This window comes from Gymnogyps californianus, chromosome 2, assembly GCF_018139145.2.
Source record: "Gymnogyps californianus isolate 813 chromosome 2, ASM1813914v2, whole genome shotgun sequence".
NCBI lineage: Eukaryota > Metazoa > Chordata > Aves > Accipitriformes > Cathartidae > Gymnogyps > Gymnogyps californianus.
Window position 1 is genome coordinate 17,818,085 of NC_059472.1, and position 12,757 is coordinate 17,830,841.

The 12,757-nt window shown below is 34.5% G+C and overlaps 1 protein-coding gene across 3 annotated transcripts in view; it reads left to right on the forward strand.

Annotated features, from left to right (window-relative positions):
* CSMD3 (CUB and Sushi multiple domains 3) overlaps window positions 1-12,757 on the forward strand; it is a 748,293-nt gene that overhangs the window by 668,563 nt on the left and 66,973 nt on the right. For all 3 annotated transcript variants that reach the window (XM_050890742.1, XM_050890743.1, XM_050890744.1), the window contains 2 exons: window positions 735-908; window positions 12,252-12,425. In XM_050890742.1, the coding sequence (XP_050746699.1) occupies window positions 735-908; window positions 12,252-12,425 (348 nt within the window). The remainder of the gene's footprint in view (window positions 1-734; window positions 909-12,251; window positions 12,426-12,757) is intronic.

The following is a 12,757-nucleotide window of genomic DNA, read 5'->3' on the forward strand; positions in this document are numbered from 1 at the left end:
ATATTTTACACACTATATATGTATTTGTAACCCTTTTTTCTTTAAAAGACAAACATTTTTCACTATGTTTTGGGAAGTTTTGTTTGCAATGTTACCACTTAGATTTTTTTTTAGTATAAAGTGCACTAGCTGCTTTCACCCTTTGATAATTCCCCATCTTGTTTACTAATAGTAAAGTTCTTTTTACTAATTCTTAAAAGAAAATTATTAAAGAAAAATTATGATTTTGAATGAAAAGATGTTTTGAATTGTAAAAATAGCAAGGAGTTCCATGCACATCATTCACTCATTACAACAACGTATTGTGTGAATGCTAGGGCAATCATTTCATTATGAACCAGAAGATAAAAATGACATCTTCCCAAAGAAACGTAAAGATAATTTTTAAAATGGCAACAACTGTGATATTCCAATATTAAGAAAAAGTCATTGATAAAACCAAGGTAATTAAATAGCAACTAATAATGTTCTGAACAGTGGGTTTTTTTAACCTTACAGAGACAATTTTAATTGGTCCACCCCCCCTCTTTCTTCAGTATTATTTCTGGGGAAGTAATAGTCTTTGTATGCAGAATTTTTCATCTGTTTTTTCTACAAAGCAATATACTTCAAGCTGTGAAATTTATTTATCTGGTTGACCGATTGGTAAGTATTACTGGTTGATAAGTATTATTGTCTTTGTGTTTGTGATACTCAGCTGTATATTTCTGTTTTGTTTTGGTTTTGCCATAAAGTTATTTCTTGTGGAGAACTTCCTACACCTCCAAATGGGAATAAGATTGGAACTCAAACCACATACGGATCTACAGCTATATTTACTTGTGACTCAGGATACATGCCAGTCGGCTCTGCGGTGAGGGAATGTCTGTCTTCTGGACTCTGGAGTGGAATTGAAACTAGATGTTTAGGTATGGATACTACTGTCATGGCTTGCCTATTTTCTTTCCAGCAGACAAAATTAAGCAGAGCAAATCAGCTTGTCTCTTTCTGTTAACACAGATATTGAAGAGAGTTCTGCATTTTTAAAATGTGTGTGGCTGGGTTGTTTTTCTTATCAAATTGTAACTATGGTTACCTTTCCACAGATAGAATCCCTTTTTCAATACCTTCCCATCGTGCAAAACCTGTGTCATTGGATTGCTGCATATGTCTCTAGAGTAGACCTATACATAAACAGCAAGACTGATTCCAGATGCGTCAAATTTAATACATATCCTTAGTAAAATATCTGCATAGTAGACTTGAACTCAGTGGCTATGTTATAGAATTAATCTGTACACTTGCAGAAGATACATAAAAAAAAAAAAAAAAAGATGTCTGTGGAAACTTTGACAGGAGCACTGCAGCCTTATTTCTAAGAGAAAATCACCATCCAGACACTATTTATAGAACTTGACACCCTTTAGTTGTACATGTGTAGGCATTTTCACTTATTTAAAATACTCAGACTACAGTAAATTTTCAAATGTATATCTTCAAAGCTTTAATGATGGCAAATTGTTGAGGAGAGCATGAAGAAAAGTTTTACTTACAGAAATAGAAAGTAGTATACATCATATATAGCATACAAAAAAGCATGTATAGCTTTAAAAAAAAAAAAAAAGGAAAGCTAGTGACAGAGCAAATTTATAAAAGGGAGAGAGTGATGGCTACCATAAATGCTCTTGCAGCAACACTGCCTGATGTGCTACATTATTGTGCAGGAATGAGCTTTCTGGAAAGACTCAGACTAACTCAGTTCAATTCTTGTTTCTTCAACAAGTAATTTGAGACTTAAGATAGAGGGATGGGTTCAGCTAATAACAAGTCAGAAGTCAGAAATTTGTTTAAGAAGTTTGAGAAAGAAAATGTTCTTGGAAGATGGAGGAAATGGAGGAAAAGAAAGAAACGGTAGAGTGTGGGAGAAAGGAGATAAAATACAGCATGAAGATTTACAGAGTGGGTGTTGTAATGATTGGAGAAATACATTTTTGCGCAACTTATGAATAAATTCTGGTGTTTGTTTTCAGTCACTGAAAAATAGTAAGAAAAATTTAAATTTCACTTTCTACTTCTAAAGCTTTTCTACTCACACCTGTAAACCTTTTTTATCATTTATCTTAGAGCTTTTCCACTTTTACTTGCTGAAAAATGTAGTTATGTTTGGACTCAAGTGCCTACCAGTGTATTTCTATTTTAAGTGTTGAAGATGCCTTTAAGAGTACACTTAGATGACATTAATGAAAACCTACAGGATAAAATAATATCCTTTTCCAAGTATTTTGTTTAAAAATACAAGTTATTTTTTCAAAAGTGCTACTCAAATAGTTTTGTTTAATCATTGTGTTAGACAACAAATTTTCATTCCATTTATGTGCAATTTGAAAAATTTATGAAAGGTGGAATAAATAAGAATATAAGTATCAACAAGAGAACCTAAAACTAGTTAGTGTCGAACCTCATTAGATATAGAATAGAACTAGAATATAGGTAAGCTTTAAATCACAAAAAATATTGACTAAAATCCAAATTGTATTACAACACAAATAAAATTCCATGACATTGTGGACAGTAGTGCATGATTTTAATGACAGCCATAATAGTGTCAGAATATGTTGATAGTTTCCACAGCCCTTTTTTATCTTTCTTTTTCTGTTCCTGCTTCTTTTATTACAAGGAGAAGGATAGTACTTTATGGCTATTGAATCTTAGGAGACAGTAGATGGCAAAGAGAATTAGAACATTTAACACAACTGCCCTCCTTTCTGAACCTCACTTTTTTTTTTCCCAGAGTACCTAAATAACAATGTAGTACTGTGTGAGTAATCATATTACTGTAATGATCTTGGTTTGATCTTTCATTGAATGTGGTGGGAAATTGAGTTCTGGACCAGTATTCTTGTTCTCCATAGTTGGTGAGAAGAAACAATGTTCAAATTGAAAAAATAAACAAAAAACAACAGAGAGCTCCTGAAGTAATTCTATTGTGTAAGTCTTAAAAACAAATAAATATTTCACAAGATTTTATAATGAAAAAATATGAAAAAAATCACTTTAGTCTTTTAAAATAAAGTAACAGTCAAAGACAAAACCCATGACTGTTGTGTCTCCAAGGTCACAGGCTGCCTCTCACAATTTGTTGTGCTTGGTCTTTTTCTATACCGAAAACCTTAAGTCAGTTTCTGGGTGAAAGTCTGTGTAATAAATCCTGGACAAACATTCAGAAGCATAGACTAGATTTCTATTGAATATCCTATTCATAAAGAGAGACTGACAAATCTGTGTATTTTGTTATACACCTTCTTCAGGGAAAAATATTTAAATATTCGATGAAGAAATTAATTGTTCTGTTTCTGTTTATATGAAAACTTAGCGTATGTACATTATTTTTTTAATTTATGACATTCATTTTATTTGCTTTAATTTATTGACATGAGTAACAATGATCATTAAAACATATATTTTCATAACTACAAAAAAGTTTTGAGAGTTTTTTATTTATTTATTTTAATGCCTGTAATCAGCTGTTTATTAAACGGAACATTTCCCAGAGTGGAAATAAATAGGGTCTACTTAGGTAACTCCATAGTACTTTCAGATTTTTTAACTGATATGTGAATGATGAATAAAATTTCCCAACATTTCCTAAGGTTTCTCTAACACTGAGATTTTCTTCCGTTTCTTCATCAGCACTATTTTCAGACTTTTTATTAACTCAAAGGAGAAACACTGTCAGAAGATCATTACTTCTACAATATCATGATTTGAGGATCAGGACTACTTTTTTTTTTTTTTTTTTTTTTTTTTTTTGCTAATGTACCTTGGCAGGAGGAAATACATAGACATTTCCAGAAAGCAGCACAATTTTTAAAGTGACTGTGGATAGAAGTTGATGTGGTGGAGATCAAGATGTGCTGAAATGAATTTTCTTAAGGTCATTTGTTGGCTTTTAAAATGTTTCCTGTATAATTTTGGTTGCCATTTCAGAAAACCTAGTTTAAAAAACCCAACAAAGTAAAGCTAAGAAACAAAAATATAGCATGCTTTGAAAAGCCTTTCTGTTGGATACAATTCTTCTTATACTTAAAAGCAGCAGCTGTTTTCTTAGATTATTCCAAAGCATTCTGATTTCTTTCTAGGACCTTGCTCATTGTTAATGTAATGTACGAAGTTTCATACTTCTCTTTGGGGGGTATCTAGTTTTATTGAGTTTCTCTCAGTTGTGTTAGTTGCATGACTGAAAGTAATTTTAAAAGATGCTTAGACATCACATCAATGAAAACCATGTGAAAACTTGGAAAAAAGGTTCTTTTCAACCAATCATCAGACTCATTAGAGGAAAGATATCTTATACAAACTTCTTTTTTGTTGATTGGTGAGCTTACTCCAGCTTTTCACATTTCTTTAAGTTGTGAATCCATCCTCTTCAACTCAGCTGGACTACACTTAACCCTCATTTCTTGATTCCTTCTTCTTTCTCAATTCCTCCTGACACCTAAACATATTGATAAAACAGATCTGTTGATATTCTCTCCCTTATTTACCAAAATTCATTGCTGTCATTTCCTACATATGTCCTAGGAAGAATCAGCAATTGCTGGAATGATAGGTATGTTCAGTTCTGCAAGTTAGTATTAAATCTGAAATCAAGATAAACAATGAAATATGATTAAATTTTTAAAAGGTCTATAAGATTTCATTTTTTTTTTAATCTTGACGTTATTAAATGATGTTATATTTAGTTCACTCAGAGAACTAAACACACCTTTATAAAATGCTAAGTATCCGTATGAATTAAAATGCAAAAATGAAGAATGGCGTTTACTTGATCAATAAGACATATGGAGGTGTGTTTCCAATACATGACTAATACTAGAGGAGTTTTCAATAAAGAAAGACAGGTAGCAGAAAAAAGCTAACTGGGTTAGAGTGAGCATTAAATGTCAGCATTTGTTCATACTCGCCGTACAATAGTATCAGGAATACCTTTCATCTCTTCTCCTAAGAGAAATAGTAAACCTCACATACTGTGTCTTTGTCTGCATTAACAAATAATCCAGCAGAAAGGAGCAGATAATGAGACAAATAATGGATTCTGAATTCTCTATATCTGCATTACATATGGTTCAGAGAATTTTCCTTGGACAATATCTGGTCTAGTCCTCTGGGCTAAATGTCATCATTACTCATATGGTTCTAAGTTGTCAAAAGGACCTGTCAATAATTTTGACCCCTTTGTCTCCAAAAGGACATAGAAGACTTGTTTTGTGTACCTAGAGTTGAGCTTCTCAATGTGTTTCCTCTGAAAGGAAGCTAATTTGTTCATAGCAAAACCACTCAGCACATTTCAGAGTTACAAGGAGGATCTGAACCAAAATGCTAATGTAGACACAACCTGTGACTTGTTAGCTGAGGAATTTTTACCCCAGTTTTACTCAACTCTCTCTTCCTTTTTTCATACAAAAATACCAATTCCAAACACTAATGAGTCATTAGTGACAGCCTCCTACTCACAAAGAAAATACAATGACATATGAGAAAACAGTTATCCAATAGCTCTGTACAGAGCAATGCTGCCAACGGGGTAGAAAGTGTAGCAGACATACTGGCTGGGGCAGAGCAACTGTGTAAACTGACAGTGAAGAATATGCAGTGCATGAATCAGTCAGTGCTGTGGAGAGGTGTGTGGGACAGGTAAGGATCTGCCATTTAGCACCTCCAGTCGATTCATAACTGAAAAATAACATGATAAGGGAAGAAAAGTTTTTTTCATAAGACCAGGTTATAAGAAGTGTGTACATTAGTGAATGAAAGCACCAGTGGGGAGGTTAGATAATAAAATTAGAAGGTATGATAAGATATTAGATTCATTTATATTGTGGATCAATTAAATCAGGAACTGAAATATATACATATTTACGTTATATGCAATTTATGTAGTTGGAAGAGCAAGGTAGAACAGTAGAGGTGGAAAGTTATCTTTCAGTTCTTTTATTTGAGAGGAAGGTATGCATACTCAGGAGTGAGTGTACCTTTACATTTCTATCAGGTAAGGACAAAGGAACTGTAGTATTTATATTTTCCCAATCAGCTTTCAGTCACTGAAAGGTTTCTGTGGCTATGTATCCTCTGAAGTGTAGCCTTTCAGCCACTATTTTCATCCTTAAAACTTTTGGAAAAACATAAAAGCAACTAACTTCTTTGTCTTCACTCTTTTTAAACATCTTTGTTCTTCAATACCTCTGCATAATAATAACAACTAGACTTTCAAATGAGGTATGTGATGTTTCATCTTTAAAGAATTATTCAGCCATTTCAAGGAATTCCACAGAGAACTTCCCTCTGTGGGCCATGGATTAAAAAAGATTTAAAAGAACGTTACCTTTCATCCTGAACAGTTTTAGTACAGCTTGAACAGCTGGCAAGGTGAGGATTTTCTGAAACTAGCAGGAGAAAGACCCCAAACCCTGTTTTGTCCAAAAAATATATCCTTTTAAGAAATGCAAGCCCTGTAGAGAAGAAAGAAAATCCAGCAAATAATTCTTGCCTCCTCAGCTGAGGTCATCTTGACAGGTTAATTAACTTTGTTGAATAATAACCTAAATCTCTTTTTTCGATAATATATTGATAAGTAGATTTCTTTCACTACTATGCTCATGTTTGACATTACTTACAGCTAAAATAAGCATAGGCACGTTTTTGCCATTTAATGTAAAGATTCTGTATTCATTTATTCCTACTCTTGCATCTCAGAGAGTAATCTGCAGAAAAGAAACCTCATTTGCAGCTGAGGTTTCAAGGTTCTGACACTAAGTTATTATGCTCATTCTTCATTGCTAGAGCTGGATTTCATGTTAAGTTAGGTAATTTGTTTAGTGGTCATGTTATTAATATCCTTCATTCCTACTTTTTGACTAATTTTGTTTCTTAATGATATTTCATGTAGTTATTCTTCTCAAGCTTTGCTAGACTGGAAATTGAGAATGTTGTAGTGTATATTTCCCCCCTCAAATCTGCTATTCAGTAAAACCTTCACATTTAATCTCTTTCTTTGTAGTATTCACTCATTGCCTTTACAAAAGTGACATCTTTTGATTCAATATTATAAATTACAGGTTACATTAAGACCTAGGGGACTCAACCGGATTAATAGAACGGCTGTATAGGTCTTTTATATCCATATCACAGAAAAGATGGAACTACACCCAGTCTTACAATACAGCACTAAAATAAAGACATTGACAATGAACAAGGCTATCCTGAAAACACACTAGAATAGCCTAGCCTAAAATAGTCTAGAATCCTAACCTAGTGTGAAGTCAGCTATTTACTACTAGGGTGTTAGAATATTTCCCCCCTCCCCACAGTAATAGTAATTACGATAATCTAATTGTTGCAAATCGTTGAATGGAGATTATGCTTAACATCTGCTAATTTTATATCAGCTTCTTTCCATAACCCAGTTCTTAATGCAGTGCAGTACATGTATTAGTTATGTGTTTGTATTTGGTAATGTACCATGCAAAAGTGTATTTTTTTTTCTTACTCATTCATTCTGATAAACGCAGATCAGAAGTACAATATTGATCTTACTGCTTGAACCACTTCCTCTGTCCCATATGTCCCACAAATCTTATATGATTGTTTTTCATTTTTTGTTTTCAATAGCCTTCCAAGGTGACTACAACGGTTTTATATTTGCTTGTAATTGGTCTTAGAATCAGAATATTACTTTGGGGATAAAAAAGTGATATTGCATTAGATAATAACAGTACTATTAAGTCTTCTGTCCATTATAAGTAAGTATTCAATGACTTATTGGCTGTTTAAACAGGAGTGTAAATTGATAATAGAATCAGTATTTCTTAAATGCTTTCTCATTTATTTGCAAAATAAATTTCCTGACAAACAAGAAAAATAAAAAAAAACCCAGGAGGTAAAGTTGTTGCTCAGTATTTGAACTTTTGTTTTCCCAGCATTACTCTTATTTTTTTCTCAGCAGTCCTTTGCTTTCTACTTCCTTATCTTTTTGCATCTGTTTTCAGTTTTCTGCCATAGTTTTTCTGGCAGATTTTGTTTGTATTTACAGAGAGCTCTCTCAATATGATACCCAGTTTGCAGTATTTATATTCAGTCCCCAGTGAAAACACTCCGCCTGCAGAGCTTAGCTCCTGAGCAGTTTTGTATCTGGATTGCATTTAGGAGTAATAATTTAGCTATCTCATTGCAAAAGACAGTTAACACACCTTATGGTTATATTGAATGAAAGCTAGTTATTACAACAATCATTTTTATCATTTTATTCAGTTTCATTATACCAAATTTCACAACTAAAATATTCCTCTTCCATAATGATTCAGTTGGTGTAAGTATGACATTTCTCAAATAAGAACAGATTTAAAATTATGTTCTTTTATGGCTTTGCACTATTTTTTGCAGTAGTGAAATTGTATGTTACTCCTTGTTTATACCAGTGTGACAAAACTGACATCAATTACATGGTCAGACAAAACTTCCCCTGCAAAGCAGAGTGAAAACCGGAGACAAATCCTGTGAATCCCAAATGGTTTTTATTTGTTTTTAAAATTGAGATGAAAAATGTGTCACAAGTCTGGTATATCCTGTTTTTAAATGATATTTAATTCCTTAACACTGTCACAATAAGTTGATTTAAATTTTGTTATGATAGAACTACAGTTTCATAATATTCTTCATACATTTAGATTTCTTTATTTTTCAGTTTAGAAACCTTCCACAAGGATAAGAGTATGCTCTACTATTTAAAAAATATACACTTCTTTACTAATAGTGACTAGCTCATAATTAGTCATGCAATATAGTTAGTGCTCTGAAGATGTAACTATTATACAGAGTGGGAGGAAATAATCAAAGTAGAGGGATTTGAAGTAATAGAATCATAGAACAGCCCAAGTTGGAAAAGACCTCAAAAGATCATCTGGTCCAACCTTTCATGGGAAAGGGAGCTGAGATGGGATTATCTAGCACCCTGTCCAGTCACATCTTGAAAACTTCCAGTGATGGAGACTCCATCACATCCCTGGGGAGGTTGTTCCAGTGAATGTTTGCTCTTACTGTAAAAAAAGTTCTTTCTTATGTTGAGATGAAACCTCTCCCAGTGCAACTTGTACCCATTGCCCCTTGTCCTCTCCATGTGACTCCTTGTGAAGAGAGAGCCTCCATTCTCTTTGTAGCTGCCCATTAAGTACTGGAGTACTGGGATGAGGTCCCCCCTAAGGCTTCTCTTCTTCAGGGACTAACAACCTTCAGCCTTTCTTCATAGGGCAGGTTCTCCAGCCCTTTGATTATCTTCATGGCCCTCCTTTGGACCCTCTCCAGTCTGTCTGCATCTTTCTTCAGTGGTGGGGACAAGAATGGACACAGCACTCCAGGTGCAGGCTAACAAGCGCTGAGTAGAGTGGGATGATCGCATCTCTATCTCTGCTAGTAATGCCCCTGCACATGCAGCCCACGATCAGATTTGCCTTTGTTGCTGCAGCATCGCACCGCTGACTCATGTTCAGCTTGCTGTCGACCAGGACCCCCAGGTCCCTTTCAGGAAAGCTGCTACCCAGCCACCCAGATCCTAGCCAGCACTGGGCTCTTTGGTTACTCCTTCCCAGGTGCAGGACCTTGCACTTATCTTCATTAAATTTCATACAGTTCTTGCTAGCTCGCTCTTCCAGCCTGTCCAAGTCTCTCTGTAAGATGGCTCTCACTTCTGACGTGTTCACCTCACCACCCAGTCTGGTGCCATCAGCAAACTTGTGAGGGTGCTTTCCATCCCATCATCCAGATCATTTATGAAGACGTTGAAGAGCGTGGGGGCCTCGTATCGATCCCTGGGGAATCACACTTGTGACAGACTGCCAGCCTGAGTAAAAACCATTGATCACCACCCTCTGAATGTGGCCTGTTAGCCAATTCCCTACCCGTCTCGCAGACCACCCACCCAATCTGTATTTTGCCAGTTTGTCCAGGAGAAGGCTGTGGAAAAGAGTGTCAAATGCTTCACTGAAGTCCAGGTAAACAACATCCACTGTTCTCCCTTTGTCAACAGAAGATGTCAAAGAAAGTCAAAAGAAAAGAAGAAAGAAAAAAAGAAACTGAGAAGTCAAAAGAAGAAGTCAACACCAGGCTCTGAAAGGTTTATGACAATGAGAGGAAGTAGGCTGACAGGATGGGAATTTTAAGTGATTTTAAATGTTCGCAAGCTAGACAGAGACATTAATGCAATACTTACAGGTGATTTACAATGAATTATTCACCTGTTGGCAGTTGCATGTTTTTTGTAATGTCCACACACAGCTGCAGAAACTGCAGTGTGATCTTAGTCACCTGATATGTTGAATTACTTCAGTTTTATTCCATCTGCACAGGAAACAGAGCTTGACCTTTCTGGTGATGTATTCTGCTTCCACTCTACTGCCATAAAGCAACACTAAAATCTTAATTAAGAACCAGGCCAAATATTGTAATTAAATGCAATTACAAAATTATTTCCTTGAATGTGGCCTGAATCACTGTCTGATTGCACTTCTGATAGAAACTGATCTTTTCCAGCTCAGTTTTTACTCCTCATCCAGTTAGTCCTGTTTATCATCACAAATGTGATAGGATAGGGAAATTGGGCCTTTTGTGGCATGTTCAAGAAAGTCTACTATGTACTGAACAGATTACAACTTTCCTGGAGAATCAAGAAGTACTCTGACAAAAATTTTATGAACACGTATTATGCCATCTTATCCCAGAAAACATAAAACAAATTTCAAGTATGCCTGGTCCTTATGTAACACTGAGGGAAATGGGGAGGGGATAAACAGGAGGGAATATATCCTTGAACAGTACCAGATTTGGACTCCTGTTCCTTATACAGAAGTCAAATTGTACTCATCAATTTAATCTGTGTGAAGGTTGACATACTACCTGTATTGTGAATTCTGATAGTTTTATCGTGATTCATACAATGAAATACTATATGAGGCTTAAGTTGCCAGATGCAAGTTATAAGAAAATCTCAGATTTGCAATTTTTTTTTTTTTTATAGGAAGCTTCAAGCCCTGAAGGAATGAGGCAAAATGTTGACAATTACATCAGAGTATTATAAACACTTAAAAGTTCAAAGGAAAAAATAATCCAAACTATATTGCTTCTAAATGTCCTTTCTTATTACCAACCTCATGTTTGGGGGGTTTGTTTGTGGGGTTTTTTTGAGGAGAAGTGGAAGAGAAAAGGAGAGCAGAGGAGTTTGGGTGGCTGCTAATATTTTTTTTCACTAAAGTACTAGCTGAAACACTGCTCGTTTTTCTTGCTTGCCTTACTTGTTTTTGTGGTGAGTTCTCTGTCATATGTCACAGTCTCCATGAGGTCAACCATTCTCAGAGGATTTTCCATTACCACATTATTTGCTGAATCACAGTGCCCATTTTCCAGAGTTCATTAAGAAAAATAGTAACAAATGACATGCGGTTCATTCTTTTTCCCAGCCTCTCTCTAGATTAAATGTCTGTTTGTGACTTTCATAGTGCAAATAAAATATTTCTCACATTTTGAGAATACAGGGTAGAAGATTAGCTCAAGCCATAGAAAGGTCTTTGGTTGCAGGACATTTGAATGTAGTTGCACTGACTGCCTTTAACCCAAACATGTTAATCTCTTTGGGACTGTTCTGGGATCAATAGGAGAGAAAGAATGGAAGACAATCCAGAGAGTCAGATTCCAACAATAAGTTGCCCAAGTTAATTTGTTTCCATTGTAAGAAGGTTATATTTATAATATCCACATGGATCGATATTTATAATGGACTGATATTTATAATATTTATATTATTTTTATTTGTATTTATATAGATTTTTTATATTTATTTAAATGTATAATGGTGTAATGTTAGCTTTATTAAGGTTAATCTTAACCAAAATAAAACTAAGGGAAATAATATAAAATTTTACAGGTTTTAATAAAAAGGAATTACTCATTTTTTTTTTAAAGAAATTTGATAACATATATGATATTTAATCGCTTTGCTACACTGTTTTTTTGTAATTTTTTATACTTGTACAGTCCCACCTATACAAATGCAATACTGCAGTTTTCCCCAAGTTAATAAAAATAAACCTTTGAATGAAGTCAATAAAAAAAATTGAAAGATGTTGAGCATTTCTTTGTTTTAATTAAGGAAGTATATTTAAAATTTCTCTGGCATATTTACTGGTCTTTTTTTGTTTGTTTTTTTTTATTTACCTTGAAAAATCTAGCTGGTCACTGTGGTATTCCAGATCTTATAGTCAATGGTCAAGTAATTGGAGAAAATTATGGATATAGAGACACAGTTGTATACCAGTGCAGTCCTGGTTTTCGGTTGATTGGTTCTTCTGTACGAATATGTCAACAGGACCACAACTGGTCTGGTCAGCTTCCATCCTGTGTGCGTAAGTAAGCATGGCAACACATGCTGATTTATGTTATAGGGACGTCTATGTCAGACAAGGTAAGGAGTGACTTTACAACTTAGTATTCATTTAAAAAAAAAAAAAAAAGATTTAAAGCAGATCCTCAAGAGTATGTGGCCACCTAAAATCTGTGATTCATCATCAGATGAAGTTTAATGTTATCACCTAAAATTTCCATTGCATCTTTTGGCTACTAAATATCTGTCATTTATATATGAATATGAAACTTCTTCAAAAAGTGATGGGACTTAGGCACCCAGGTACTCAAATTTGAAACTGGCTTTATGTGCCTTAGTGGCTTTTGGAAATAT